The 14,821-nt window shown below is 56.5% G+C and overlaps 2 protein-coding genes across 3 annotated transcripts; both read right to left on the bottom strand.

The window, feature by feature from the left end:
* Window positions 1–2,099: 2,099 nt before the first annotated feature.
* Window positions 2,100–4,984, bottom strand: TUSC2 (tumor suppressor 2, mitochondrial calcium regulator). Its single transcript, XM_024746953.1, has 3 exons — window positions 4,718–4,984; window positions 3,488–3,608; window positions 2,100–3,317 (listed from the first exon to the last, which is right to left on the bottom strand). The coding sequence occupies exons 1-3, from the start codon at window positions 4,861–4,863 to the stop codon at window positions 3,252–3,254; spliced, it is 333 nt and encodes a 110-aa protein (XP_024602721.1). The 5' UTR covers window positions 4,864–4,984; the 3' UTR covers window positions 2,100–3,251.
* Window positions 4,985–5,824: 840 nt separating this feature from the next.
* Window positions 5,825–14,739, bottom strand: RASSF1 (Ras association domain family member 1). Of its 2 annotated transcripts, XM_024746835.1 has the most exons (6): window positions 14,340–14,739; window positions 12,335–12,441; window positions 8,178–8,282; window positions 7,682–7,979; window positions 7,443–7,558; window positions 5,825–6,779 (listed from the first exon to the last, which is right to left on the bottom strand). In XM_024746835.1, exons 1-6 carry the CDS (start codon window positions 14,587–14,589, stop codon window positions 6,633–6,635), a joined length of 1,023 nt encoding a protein of 340 aa, XP_024602603.1. In that variant the 5' UTR covers window positions 14,590–14,739; the 3' UTR covers window positions 5,825–6,632. The 2 variants fall into 2 exon arrangements, with proteins under 2 accessions (XP_024602603.1, XP_024602611.1); XM_024746843.1 differs by lacking the exons at window positions 12,335–12,441; window positions 14,340–14,739 and adding an exon at window positions 11,631–12,328.
* Between the last annotated feature and the right edge of the window lie 82 nt (window positions 14,740–14,821).

The raw sequence follows: 14,821 nt of genomic DNA, 5'->3' as shown, positions 1-14,821 counted from the left end.
CCGCCTCCCGCCCCGGCCCTTTCTCCTCACTTCCTGCTGCCCCTCAGAGAGGAAAGGGCCAGGAACATGCGCGGGGGAGGGGACCGCCTTGACCGTTTCCCTCCGGCGTGCCCTGCAGGCTGGCTGCCCGCCCCACCCTTCCCCTGAGTAGGCCCTGGCCCAGCAAACTGCACCAGGTGACAGGAAGGCTGGGGGACCTGGTTCAGGTGCCAGCCTCCCCCATGCTGGCAGCTTCCTTAACACTGAAAGCTTTTCTCCCCAACCTGCCCTTAAGGTTGAGAACCATCCTCAAATCCAGCAGCTTGTGAGTGGAGAGGCCCTGGTGGTGGCGTTTTGGGGAGTCAAACTACTTGGGGGATGTTTGGCAGATGATCCCCCAAAGCAGGTGGTGAAGAAGAGAACCAGCCCTGGGGTGGGGGTGTTGGGGGAACTTACAGGAGCTGAGTCAATTTTTTTCCACTGAGAGCGGAAGCATCCCAAGTGTGACAGAGTGGACAATGTGTTGATGTGGGTGACTGCTGGGGGGATGGGCAGGGCCTGGGAGGGTTCTGCAGGGTGCTCTCCTGCCAGAGGATGTTCCTGGGTGGATTTCACTAAGATGCTGCAGAGTAAGGGGCTCCTTACCACATGGGTGAGGAAAGGGGTGTATTCCTGTGGGAAGGAGGTACCCATAACGCGGCTAGCTCCCAGGAGGGCTACAGCAGGGTCCCAGCAGACCCCTCCAGAGGTACAAATCTGCACACCCTCAAATCACCCTGAGCCTACCCGCCCCCCGACCCTACCAGCCCACCTCCTTCATGCCCAGGCCCTCTCTCCTAACAGAAGGCTGTGTAAGACTGGGGGACTGGGAACATATCCTAGAGTCTACCCTGATGACCAAGGAGTCCAGGACATGGCATGGGAGGGTGGTGTCCCTGGACCACTGTGCTGGCTCCACAAGGGACACAGGCCTTAAATAAGCTCCAAGGCTGGGGGCCCCTGGGGAAACAAAGGCCAGACCAGACTGTCCCAGGGCAGGGACACTTCCTCAGGAAGGAAGGAAGTGAGCACAGCCCAGTAGGAGGGAGTGGGGAAGCACAGCCATGACCCCCATTGTTTCCAGCTTTGGGGTCAGCTAGGGCAGGCCCACCACAGGGAGTTCCCCCACACTGGGACAGTGGTGATGGGCTGCCACCCAGCATGGCAGAACCCTGGCCTTGGGGCAGTCAGTGGGAGGGACAGTGGAGGACGACGATAGGGCCTTATGCCTGGCATCTTATTGGGGAAACGGGAAGGTGCCCAAAAAAAACTGCAAGTCTAGGCTGCAGAGGGTGATCCTGCTTCACACTTGACAAGTTTAAACCTCCAAAAGACAGGTAGGCCAACTTCCCAGACCCAGCAGCCTGTGTCCTTGAACTCCCTCCTCCCTTGCTGGGAGATGGGCTGATGGCCAAGGGCTAGGCCTAGTAGAGAACCAGCCTCATAGCAGGACCTGAGAAGTGTAGGCCAAATGTCCACAGGGAGCAGACTGCAGGTGAGAAGACAGGGCAGAAAGGACCAGAGGAAGTATTGGGTAGCTGGGCTTTACCTGCTAGAACAGAAGCCCCAAGCCTACTCTCCTGGTAGTGCAAGTAGGTTTGGGCTGCAGAGCCTTGCAGTAGGTCAAGGGCAGTGGTACCCACTTGGCTGCTGTCCACCTAAGGCTGGGCCTTGGAGGTCCATGGGGCTCAGGCTGTGACCTCACGTGGCATCAGCTGGCACAGCTGGGGGCAGGACAACTGTTCCAGACCTATGTGTGGTCACACTCTCACCTCAGGTCAGGCAGATGGGGCCAATCCCTAGTGAGGTACTCCAGGGCCTTCCAATTCCAGGGGTCCCCGCTTATTGAACACAATACACAAGTACGAATGGCTCTCCATCCTGAGGGGGTCTGCAATGAGGTCTGTGTGAATACACTGCCACCTGCTGATTGTAGCTGGAATGGCCGCAGGCTAGGCTCATGCTCACTCTGGGCCTCGCTGGAGATGTGGGCAACAAGAGTCCCCCACCCAGGCCCACCTACTATGCCCAGGTGGTGGTCTAGATACTGGGTATCAAGCCTCAGAGATGTCATTCTTGTATGCAGGGTCTACAAATAATTTTATTGAACAAATAACACAACAGCCTTCCTAGATTGAGGGCTACCCTCCCCAAGCCATTTCTCACACGCTTAAAGAACAGAGTTTGCACAGTAAGGAATTAAAAAAAAAAAAAGTCATTTTTATGTAGAAATCAGACTCTGCCCCAACATCGTGGACTAGACTATTTACAAGCTTTCACATTTTAAGTATTCCTTTATGATTGTTCTCTCCTTTCTGTCCCTACCCAGGGCTCCAGTACTTTTCTCTTACTGATCCTGAAGGGATGGGTATACTGTAGGGGAATGGGTGGTGGGCTCCTCAGAGCTACTGGCACCAGCCCTAGGGTGCTGTCCCTTATCACAGGGTGGTGGATGTGTAAGGGCAAGGGGGATTAGACACAGCAGGTGGGATGTGACAACACCCCATAGGCACAGGCATCCAGAGCCCTTCCTGATCCCCATCCTATGCCCTCTCAGTTGGGGTAGGGGTCAGCAACTAGTTGCAGTGGGGAGGGATCAGCCCAGCCCGGGGTAGAGGGAGAAACCTCCCACACCTATTAACAGCCAGCAAACTGTCCATCCATCTGGGGGTGGGAACAGATGGGCAGGTAGGCAGGAAGAATCAGGCTTGTTCTGCCCCCAGCTTCTGTCCAACACAGGAGGAATCGAGGTAGCAAACGGCTGAAATGCTCCAACGAGAGGGTAAAGGAAGTGAGGGAAAGGAAGTTCCCACTTGTGTACAGCTCCCACAGCCCTGGGGCTGGAAAAAGGCAGACCTTACTTGTAAAGTGCTGTAGCCTCCAGCAGGGCTGGGCCCTAGGCAAGCTTGGAAGAATGCAGGCCAGGCAAGGGCACAGGAACCAGGCATTCCTGAACAGCATATGCCCTGCCATGCTCCTTGTAGGGATTGCTGGGAAAGGTGGACTGGTAACTCCGCCATCAGCCCTTGCCAGCCACCAGCCACCTCTTGTCCACATACAAACCAACACCCAACCAGCATTGTAGGACTGCCCTGCTCACAGTTGAAGGTTCCGGGCCAGTGGAGTTTATTCACGGTTGTGGCCCCAGCCTAGGTTCCTCAGTGGAAGCCACACCTTGAGCCTGGGGGTTTCTTGCTGGGGCAGGGGGTGTTTATGCCTGCCAGCCCCCAGGCTCACACCTCATAGAGGATCACAGGGAAATCCACGTGGATGCGGGGGGGATCCAGCTTCACGATGCCCTGCCATGGAAACAGAGGCTAGTGAGGGCCAGCTCAGGGCCCCTACTCCAGGAAGCCTTCCTGTTCCTCCCAGCTCCTCCCCCAAGAGCCCCCACCACAAGAGCAGACGCCATCTGGGTCTACCTCCACACAATCAACATAGGCTCTATGACCACTGCCCAGCCCCTCACCTGAGGAATCAGGTTCTTATGTACCCGCCTCAGCTTGGCCCGCTTCTGCCCGTTCTTGGTGACGATTGTCTCCTCATAGAACTCGTGAGCCAGATCCCCATCCTCGTCATAGAACATGGAGCTGTGCAGAGGGAGAGGGGAACAGGCTGGGCTGGAGCCCCAACCTAGTCATGGCAAATGCCACAGATCACAGGTAAGTATGCCCTCCCCCAAATGGGGAGGAACAACCTTGGTGGGAGGAAGGGAGGTTAGTATGCCTGGAGAATCCCTTGCTTAGTATCTGGGGTATACTAGAAGGAAGTGGGGAGTGGGGTGGTGGCCAGTGCTACTCTGTCAGATTATGAGAAGAGAGGCCATACCAAAAAATCACTGGTTTGTTCAGCAAGAGTAGCCGTTCCATCAGGCCCTTGCCTTCACCCAGGGCTTCTAGAGTGGGCAGGATGGTGGCCTGGGCATGTTGGTCTCACTCCAGAAGACACTGCTGGCCCAGGGCCAAAGCCTGAGATAGCAGATGCCTGAGCTAGGAGGGAGCCTAAAGGGAAAAAGCCTGCATCCTCCCCCATCCAGGTGGCTGATGCAGCCAAACTGCCACTGTTGGGGTCCCCCTAGTATCTACAGCCAAATCTCCAGCATCACCTGAGTGTCACTCCCCAGGGTCCATCACAGCCAGGCCAATCTAGTACTCCTGTCTGGGCCGCTTAGGGGAGGGGGGAGGTCAGTGCTCCAGATCTGGGAAACATACCTGGGTGAGGGTCTTTTTCCCCAGGCCCCATCCCCAACGCTGGGGACCAGTCCTGCTTTCCCGGCCACTACCCAGAGAGGTCCAACCCCACCACTGTGGGGAACGGAAACAGACAAAACAGAGGGTCATTCTCCCCGAGAGAGAACTGGAGGTGAGGGAGGATAGGAGCCTTCAGCTTGCAGGCTAGGATGGATGGGATGAAAGGAAGAGGTTCTTAAGTCTCAGGGCGGCCCTATCTTAGCTTCACCGTGAGGAGGGCCTGCCCAGGGACAAGCCTCAGGCCCACTCTTCTCCTCGGGAGACCTTCAGAGCAGCCAGGCCGCCAGGAACCGACTGCTCGGCTTTCCCCACCCCTTGTTCCTCTGGGAGCCTGAAATATGGGAACCGTCCTGACTCGTGTCTAGGGGGTACAGCGGCGGGAGCGCCCCATGACGCGGGGCACCCAGCCGCCCGTCTGTCCTCCCGGGGGCGGAACCCCACGCCCTTACCCGCGGCGCGTGAATACGAAGGGGGGCACGACTCGGCCTCGCGGTCGCACCAAAGCTTGCTCAGCGACAGCCGCCTCCGGGCCGCCGCCCCCCGCCGCCGAGGCGAAGGGCCACAGGCCCCGAGCTTTGGAGCCGCTGGCGCCCATGTCAGGGCCGCCGGCGCATGGCGGGCCCCGCGGCAGCTTCGCTCTCACAGGACCGTCCGCGCCGCCATGCCCCGCCTAGGCCTCCGCTCGCAGGTGCCGCCGCCGCCGCCTTCCGCAGGCTCCGCTGTCTCCACGGAAACCTCACTTCCGCTTCCGAACACTGCGTATGCTCCTGCCTCTGATTGGCTGCTTCTCTCGTCGGTCCGCGGGGCTGGGCTAATAGCTGCCCTCAGATGCTAGGTATCCCAGCATGCACTGCGAGACGCCAGGTCCCAGCAGGCCACGCCCTCTCCAGCTGGGGCAGCTCAGTCTGGAAAGCGGTGGCTGTGTCCTCCACCTGGTTTCTTCAGCTTGTACTGCGGCTCCGAAGTCCCCGACCCCCAGAGGTCAGGCTCAGCGAGCCTGCCCAACCAAAGCAGCACTTTAGGGCCTGACCCTAGGCCAGTTTGGGCAGTGCCCGTCTGCCCTCATTCTATCCCCACACCGTTTTTACGATCCCCACTGTGGCACGTGGCAAAGAAACTGAACCTAAGGAAAATTAAGGAATTGGCTTAATGTAGCTGTATATCTACATTCAGGGCTGAAGAACTTCAAATTCAGAATTCTTTCCAGATCCGCCAGAAGCCATGCTTCATGAAGGCAAGAGTTAACATATCTGTACCTTCGGTGCCATGAGCAGTGTCTGATCCACAGTAGTTATCTCAATATTTGGTGAAGCGCCTTCCACAGCTTGGAGTGTGTGGTTTCCCTAAGCTCTGGCTGCAGCCGATGTTCTTTCCCCCACCACGACCTGAGCCCCGGGGTTTGAGTGATGACTCAGTATATATCCATACACCACATCCTTCACAAATTTGTCCCATAGTCCCACTTGAAAAGGTGCTCTGAGCCTGTCCATCAACCTCGGCAGCCACTGGCATGAGGGGCAACTGCAGATGAGGGCCCATAATAAAGAATCCAAAAGCAGGAGAATTCTTAAATCTTTATTTAGCCAATTCTCTCAGACCCCAGGCCCTGATGACTGTCACCCCCACCCCTTCCCCCACAGGAGGCATTCAACTGAGGCCACAAAATATTACATACATTCGCACACATCATCAAAAATACCCAAGGGAAAGACCCTGGCTTTGACTGGCAAACAAGGCACAGACCTGGGACAGTGCCCACACTCACACAGACCCTGGCACAGGGACATCCTCCTTGGAGGAGGCAGAGGCACTGTTGTTGCACCATGAGCCAGCACTCCCTGACCCCAGGGTGTGTGAGGAGTCAGAGGGTGCTGTAGAGGGAACCCTAGACTCTTTCTTGATGCCTGTCTTACCTTAAATACCCACCCTCGGTTCTGACAGGACTGTCCTGAGACCCCATCCAAGACCCGAAACACACAACCTTTCACCATAGGTGAGGGCCCTCATCCCTGCAAACATGACCCTATTCTGTTCGTAGGGTCTCCAAGATTCTCATATCTGAGACACAAATTAAGGAGACTTCTGTCTCCTCTACCCCTGCTGCAAGCCTGGAGCAGCTTCCCAGGGCAACCCTGGCCCACCATGACCCAGTACACAAAGGGCAGAAGGATGTAGAGCCATGCTCTGCTACACCCACTGGTGGACACAGGGGGCCAGCTCCTTCGCTGTTCTCTGGGCTCATTCCCCCAGCAAGAGAGGGCCTCCATGCACACTCATTCCTCGGGCCACGTGGCCCTTTGCACACTCACACGGCACGCCCTTGGCGCTGCCTACTCTCCTCCTTCCACCCAGGGGTACGAGAGGTCACCCCAGGGGGCAGGCATGCAGGGCTTCCTGGATCTTCTGGCGGCAATACGAGTACTTCTGCAGGATCTGGCGGAGATGTTCCTCTTCCTCCCGCTGCAGGATGCGTAGGAAGTTGTGTAGCTCAGGCATGCTGAAAGCATCCCACTGTAGGGGGAGAAGGGAGACACAGGCTACAGCAGGCCACTGCCAAACCAGCAGGCTCTCCCCAAAGAACACCAGTGCATCACGATCACACAACTAGGATGGGGCTTTCTAATGTCAGGTTCTTGCCTGAATGGTCTGTGTTAGGATTCCCAACAACAATCCATATAGAAGATGGGCCCCACAAAGTAGGGCAGTCACCTCGTGGACAGGCAACCAAACCAAACATTCCCTGGTTACTTTTGAACAGGTCATGCCCACTCTCTCTGAGTTTGATCTCACTCTGCAGATGCACTACCTTGGAGCTGTACAGCTTCCAGGTAAAAGGTTCTAATGCCTGAAGCGGGTGCCTGCATGTTGTCCCGTGCCCATCTGTGTGGCTTTGACCTGGCCTGAGATCAGAATGCCATCAGATGGACTCCTGCATCTCCTGAGGACTTTCCACAATAGGAAAGAGCAGTGCGCCAAGACAGTTCTTCCTGGCTTCTTGGGACAAGCCCTAGACCTTGGCATGAGTTTCCTGGAAGCCTTCACTTTAGCTATAAGGCTCATGTACTCCTGGAGAGGCTTTGCAGGGTTTGTCTGCAGCCCTATTCCTCTTTCAAGCCTGCAACCCCCCAGTCCTGCCCAGTCACAACCAAGAAACTAAGGAGGGCTGTTACTCACGTTCACCTCCCCAGAGTCATTCTCCTTCAGGACAAAGCTTAGGGCCTTCTCACTGGGCCCTGCGAGGAGCCGTAGCCGCAGGGGCTGCTCATCATCTGACAGCTTCCGGAGGTACACTGAGAGCCAGGCAGGGGGAAGGGAGTGTTTGATTAGAGGCAGGCCCAGCCCCCTCAGCTCCTACGTGCACAGGCACATGCATATATACCCTCACACATGGTGGGGTGGGGTGGGAAGCCCACCTTGGCCATGGCGCTCAGCCCGCTCAAAAAGTGCAAACTTGCGGGGGTCATCCACCACCAAGAACTTGCGCAGCAGGGCCTCGATGACCTCGCGTGCCCGTGTGCGTGACAAGACATGCAGGTGCTTGACAGCATCCTTGGGCAGGTAGAAGGAGGTGCGGCGTTTCACAGCTGTACCCCGCCCTGGGCCCCGCCGGGCATCCTGCAAGGAGGGTGGCTTCTTGCTGGCAGGAACTGAGACAGGGCGCACCAGCTTCAGTTGAACCTTGATGAAGCCTGTGTAGGAGCCATCCTTGTTCTAAAGAGGAGAAACCAAACCATGACTAGATGCCAGATGAGATGGAACAGATTTGGGCACTACCAGTCCACTTGGGGCTAGGCTGGGTGTGAATAAATCACTGCTAGGGTCTACCCAAGAATACCTCAGCTGTGACCCTTTGGGCATCAGGCACACAGTTGGGTTCCTGTCTCTCTCCAAAACAGGCTGTCAACTCACCAGGCTCATGAACAAGTTGCTGTTGATCTGGCCATTGTACTCCTTGATCTTCTGCTCAATCTCAGCCTGAGAAAGGTCAGGTGTCTCCCACTCCACGGGCTCATCCTGAAAGATGGGCAAGCATGGACATAGGATCCTTATGAAACCCATTCCTCTGCAATGCATGTCACGGGAAGGAGGTAAGCCCTGGGTGGACCACTCTGAAAAATGGCCTGTGGGAAGCCTTTGGAAACTGACAACAAAGTTTGAGGCCTGATGAGAAGAACCCATCACTGCCCTTGGTTCTGCATGCTATGGATGGAGACAGCCAAGGCAGAATCATTTGGCTTCTCTGCCACCTGCCTGGAGCCTCCTCAGCACTGGGTGAGGCCCTAAGAATACCTTAAAACCAAGGCAACGAAAAACACAAGGCTAGGAGCCAGGAAAAGATCGGGGACTCTGAAAAGGAACAGCTTGATCCCAGCACCCTAGTTGGATGGGGTCAGGGTGTACCCTGGAGAAGACAGTCCACTTTGCCACTCTGCCCTGGCCATGGCCCACTGCAGGGTGAGAGGTATGGGGAATGGTACACACCAGGAGCTCAGCCACCAGTGGGCAGGAGGAGAAGGGCAACATCTACAACCTTAACCTCCTTGGTGAGGGACTTGGGCCAGCCCTTCATGTCTCAGACATAGTGAGGAATCCACTATGACATGCCATTTGATCTTGACCCAATCTGCACAAAAGGCAGCTTCAGGCCAGGCTCCTATCTGCCAGAGGTTGGCATGGGCAGCCTCCTGGTAAAGCCTGTCCCACAACTTCCAAACAGGGAGGCTTATGTACCTCCTCTCTGCTGTCTAGAGGTTTAGCCCAAAGGTGTTAGCTTTACCACTCAGCCCTTCCTCTGTTCCTCCAGGGACTGGATTCTTGTCTGAAGGGTGGAGTATGGGCCAGGGCTTCTGCCAAACTCCCTTGGTCCCATTGCATCACCCTTACCTCCTGTTGACGTCAGATAGGCCCTAGTAGGAATGAGAGTGTCACAGACACAGCTGAGATCATCACTGACCAATGCCTTGTCCCAGGGGAGTTCCCATCAGAGGGTCTCCTGCAGAATAAGCTTAACCTTGTGCTCAGCTCTGAGCCCAGGACAGCCAGGCTTCTTCCTGACTACTGCCTTGGAGCCCCCTAAGCTTAAACCATCTCAAGGGGACAACAGGAAGGACAGGTGAGGGGGTAGGGTAGGGTAGAGTCCACAGCCTTTTAGCAGTATGCTCTTTACCTAGAACCTGCTGCTGTTCAGTGGCCAGCAAGTACATGGCACTGAGGACTGAGACTGGGGGAGGGGTGGGAACTGCACCCTATTTGCTTCCCCAAGTTTCCAAAAGTCTCCTAGATGGAAAAGAGCATTGAGAAGTGAAAACTCTAGGGACTTCCCTGGTGGTCCAGTGGTTAAGACCCCACGCTCCCAATGCAGGGGGCTCAAGTTCCATCCCCGGTCAGGGAACTAGATCCTGCATGCCGCAACTAAAAGATCCCGCATGCTGCAACGGAGATCCTGCGTGCCACAACTAAGACCTGGAGCAACCAAATAAATAAACAAATAAATATTGAAAACAAAAGAAAACAAAAAAACTCTAGCAGAAACCTTGTTGGAGACAGTGGGAAACCCTGTAGGACTAGTAAGAACAAATGGTCTGGACCCTGGAAAACAAGGGATCTGGGAGGTAAAATAAGGGCTGGAGGTTGGGAATAAAGGGTGGATGTGTTTGTTCAGGCCCAAGGAGAGGGCCTGAGACAGGAAGAAGTACCCCAGTGGGAAGGAGTGTCAGGATGGAAGGGGTGCTAGGGGCAGGAGGAAAGCTGAGCGGACTAGTGCCAGGGCAAAAAGGAAGAGAATTCTACTTACAGAACAGGGTGATCAAAGAGATGGCACTAACTCATTCCCCTTCCTTGTGATGGCTCTGAGCTCTAGCCTGGGTCCTTCCTCTTCCCTTCCTGGGTTATCCAGGAGCCCTGAGCTGGGATGCAGTGACCTCAGTTCCAGCTCCTTCCCTTCTCCAGGTGAACCTCTCTCAGTATCTTTATTCATAAAACAAGGGACTTGGACTGGAGGTACTGCACTGTCCTCCCAGGATTCTAGAGGAGGAAGAGTATCTTTTTCCATTTTCCGAAGCTGACTGCTGGAGGAGGATTCCAACAGCTGTCCCAGAGGGATACCATGGAATTTCCCTTCTGCGACACTATAGCCACCCACCTTCTACTCTGCCACTGTCCATAGTGACTGATGGTTTTATTTTACATACAACTTGGGACTCCCCAGCCTCCTTTTCAATTGGTTAGTGTCTTGTGGTTTTCTCACCTTTCCACAATGGAAGATGGCTCAGGCCTGAGTGACACACGGACAGTCCCAGGGATCCACACTCAAACCTTGCACCCAAACTCTAGGCTCAGCTTTCCAGGTATAGAATTTTCCCCTAAAGAGTTATCCACAACTCCCTTTTCTTGACTCATGTAAGGAATTCTGCCCCACTGCTGCCAGGTATACTGAACTTTACTTCATGGTCCCCATCTCTCTTTCCCGATGCCCTGGCCAGGGTGCTCTTCTGAGGTGTACCATCTCCGAAACAGTGATCTGAGCCTGGCGGCCACACTCATGGCACACATCACAGAGGTCTCTGATGATGGGGACACCTGGGAGACTCCGAGAGGCACAGCTGCTCCAGCACTGCAATTTATAGTCCTGGATTAGTAACCCCTATCTCTCTTGACCCCTCTCAGGACATTTTACAATCTAGCCTTCCCCACCTCTTGTGGATAAAGTGCTCCTGGATGCTTACAGTCCAGAACAAGGCTTCCTTCCCATCCATTCCCAGATCCCCTTTCTCCAGGTCCGCTCTAACTTTACTATATATGCTGCCCAAGCGAGCACTCCTGGTCCACTTTAGAGGAGGGGAGGCTCAGAATCTTCCACAGTCCAGTAGCTGGTGACAGGCCAGGACCGGCAAGAGATGGGGACCAAGCTGCCTCCATCCAGGAGTGCAAACGGAGGGACCTGGAACTTCCCTTGCCTCTCTCTTAAACACCCTTCTCAATTCCCGGCGAGGACTCCTCCCCCTCCACTTCCTCCTGGTCCCCCAGAGAGGGGGTGGGAGCGCCCGCACGCGGAAATAGAGGTGTTAGTCTAGACTGCGCAGTCAGCCTTAGTAATCGGTGGATAATGCCTGTCCCTGGTCTACCCCATGCCACTTAGCTGCTTCCCCTGGTTCAACCGGTCTGTGACAGAAACAGCAAGGTCTCAGCTCTCAGTACCGACGCGCTGAAAGCCCAACACACGGTTCCGAGGGCTGGCCCACGCTCACGGCAGGCAACTCGACCCAAGGGCTGCCCACAAGCTCTCGACCAGGCAACTTACTGGGGAGGAGCGGGGTCCCAGCGACCGCCCCCAGCCCGCTTCCCGCAACCCGCGGCCCCCACCTGATCCCGGCGCGGCCTGCGCGCCAGTGAGGTACGCGCTGTGAAGTACTGCTCGAGCTCTGAGTCCGAGTCCTCCTGGCTGCAGTAACCACTGCTTGTCGTGCTACTCCAGGTCATCTCGAAAGAGGGAGTCCCCGCGTCCGCCTCGCCCATCGCCGCGCCCGCCGGTTCCAGTGCGCCCGTAGCCTCCCACCACCGCCCCAGGCGCGTGTGCGCGTGCGCCGGAACCAGTGTCCGCGCCGCAACCGTTAACACTGAAACGTAGACAGCGCGGATCTAGCTCTCATCTCGTTGGAGGACGAATGTCGAAGGGCGGGGCCACACGCGCCTCGCCTCCAGGAATGATCTCATCGCTCTGGCAGCTCAGCTCAGCTCCGCCTCGCAGGCCCCACCTCCCACAGGAAACTAGTTGGAACTTGTGCGCATGTGCACCAGCGTGGCCTCAAGACCGGATGCGGCTGTGGGAAGGTGCGGAAATTGTGCTTGCTCGGAGCCTCGGTGGCTCCGGGCGGTAAGGGCCGAGTCAGCACCACCGGCACCCCTTCGAGCCCGCGCGCAGAATTAGCTACTCTCTGCCGCCGGGAAGTCGGCTATCAGAACGTTCATTGCGCGTAGCGCCAGGCGGCCCTAGGGAACGCCGGCAGTGTGGCCCGCTCGTCAGCGCATACCTGCCTTGCCTGTAAGCTCCCCGGTCCCGCGCTCACCACATTCGTGTCCCGCTCCAGCGCCGGTTCCCAGCCCAGGTCTCGGGGTCCGCAGCAGTCTAGGCAGACGAGCGCGCGGCAACGGTAGTGGCAGGTGAACTTGCAATCTGCAGAGAGGGCTGGCCGTGAGGCAGAGGAACCCCAGCACCAGCTCGGAGAAGCGTCCCGAGGGCAGAAGCGAAGCCTCGGGGTGAAGGCCGTTGCTCGCGGTGTTCTGCATGATCGGCCTTTTTTCAGGCCCCGTTACCGCCCACTGCTACGCAGATCTTAGAGTTGGTCCCCCGGCGTCTTGAAACTGGCGGGAAGGCCTCAGGCGGTTAGGGATCCAGGCCTGCTCAACAGTTGCATTTCTAGAGCCTAGGGCAGAACTTCCCCCTTCCTCATTATCAGCGTCCCTCCCTCCGCCCATTTACTTGAAGGGAAAAAATTAAAAACTTTTAACCCAGTGGCCCCCCTCTAGTTGTCATTTGTTTCTACTCCCCTCACACCAAAAACTTACCAACACTGGTCTACAAACACTCTTAATTCCTCGCCTTCACCCTCTACCCATTCCGGTCAGGCTTGCCCCTCCCTCCAGGAAACTCCTGCGTACCGCCGAATCCGGCTGTCCCGTCTCCGTCTTCACCTCCTCAGCATAGTCTGATGCTAGCTCCCGGGGGCCCCCATTACCCCGGTTTTCCTCCCACCCCCCTGCAGCTCCTGCTCAGCTCCTTTAGTTCTGTTTCAACTTCTAGATCTAATGGTGGTGTGTCCGAGGCTCAGTTCTGATCGCTTCCCTTCTCTGTGTACGCTGACCTACCCCAGATCCAAGGCTTCCATCACTGACCTCCCCACTGAGATCAAATCCTATGTGTCACTATCTTCATTTGGATGTCTACTAAACATTTCAACCCACCATGCCCAGAATTTAACTCACTTTCCTACCCCTTTTAATTCTTCACTTTTCCTCATCCTTACCCTTGCCAGTGTTCCTCAGCTCACCAAAAGTCGCTACCATTCTCCCAGTTGAGGCAAAACAAAACAAAACCACCCCAACTCATCCTTGATTCCGCTCTTGTTTCTGCCTCTGACACACACCCAAATTGTCCTGTTTTTCATTTCCATGGCCACTTTATTTCTCCTTGGGAACACTGCTGTATCCGAGCCCTTGCTCATGCTTTGTGTTTTGTCACAACTCCCGTGCTCCTCCCAGCTGAATAAAGGACAAACTCCTGTACTAGATGAGAGGGTCTCCAGGCACACATAGGCTTGGGACACCTTCCCTAAGTTCCTAAATGGGCCAGAGCAGTGATTCTCAACCCAGGCTGCACATTAGAAGGATCTGTTTTTAAAAATTGCTGGTACACTCCCAGTGATTGAATCAGCAGGTCCGTGGTAGGGTCCAAGCATTGGAGGGCTGTAAAAGCATTCCAAGTGATTCTAGCTGGTATATAGCCAGTGGGAGAGCAACCTCTGCTTGCTGGTGATTCCTGGGAGGGCAGAAGCACCAGCTAGTGTGTGGCTGTGTTTCATGTTTTAGCACCTGGTTGACTGAACTTGCAATAGGTATCTGCTAAATACTCAAAACTCCTGCTTGCAGGGGGCCCACCCAAGGTTCTGACTTTTTCCAGGCCTTCTCCCATAGGTGAGTAAATTCCCTTCACGGCAAGGATTCTGCAGCAGGACTTGGCGAGTGAATCTTTGGGAAGGGGCGGGTGTGGGAATATGAACTCAGAGACTGGTAGGCACAATGCCTTTCTCAAGAAGGGCCAAGGCACCCTTTAAAATTGAAAGCAGCACCTTGTTATTCACAGGCAACAGCCTCTGCCTATGTCCCAGACACAGGTGGAGCTTGGCAAGGTTATAAACCATCGGCCCGCACTCTCTTATGCTATGGGGTAGAGGTAACGGACCTCGTCCGTGGGAACCGAACCCGCCAACCCCCTCCGTCCCAACGGCCCTCAGCGACGGTGCTGCCCCTTGGCCACCCGTTTGTCTCCCGCCAGCGCACAGGGCCGCTACTCACGTGCGCACTGCAGGCCCTTGCGCACGACGCCCCAGATGAAGTCGCCACAGAGGTCGCACCATGTGTGCGTAGTGGGCCCCGCGGGCTGGAAGCGGTGGCCGCGGCCTGGGACCAGCTGCCTTGCGGCGTTGCGCGCTGTGCCCGGCGCAATGCGCAGTGCGTTGGCACGCTCGAGCCGGGTGCGGCCCGGGGCGGCGCACCGCGCGGGTGCCAGGTCCCGCAGCTCAATGAGCTCAGGCTCAGCGGACATGGCCCTGTCGGGCCGGGAGTCCCGCCGGCTCTGGGCTCAAGCGAGCGCGGGGCGGGCGGGGCAGCGGGGCGGGCCCCGATGCGGTGCCGCCCCCGGGATTCAGGCAGAGCGGCGGGAGAGCGGAGGAGAGAGGCGCAATGGAAACCTGGGCGCCCGGGCTGTGTCGGCCCGCAGGCGGAGTGGGGCGGCGGGCTCAGCGAGGGGCTGCTCTCGCGGAGTCCCCGCCCTCCGT

Source organism: Neophocaena asiaeorientalis, unplaced genomic scaffold (assembly GCF_003031525.2).
Source record: "Neophocaena asiaeorientalis asiaeorientalis breed wild unplaced genomic scaffold, Neophocaena_asiaeorientalis_V1.1 scaffold779, whole genome shotgun sequence".
Taxonomy (NCBI): Eukaryota; Metazoa; Chordata; class Mammalia; order Artiodactyla; family Phocoenidae; genus Neophocaena; species Neophocaena asiaeorientalis.
This window is presented reverse-complemented; position numbering and strand designations above follow the sequence as displayed.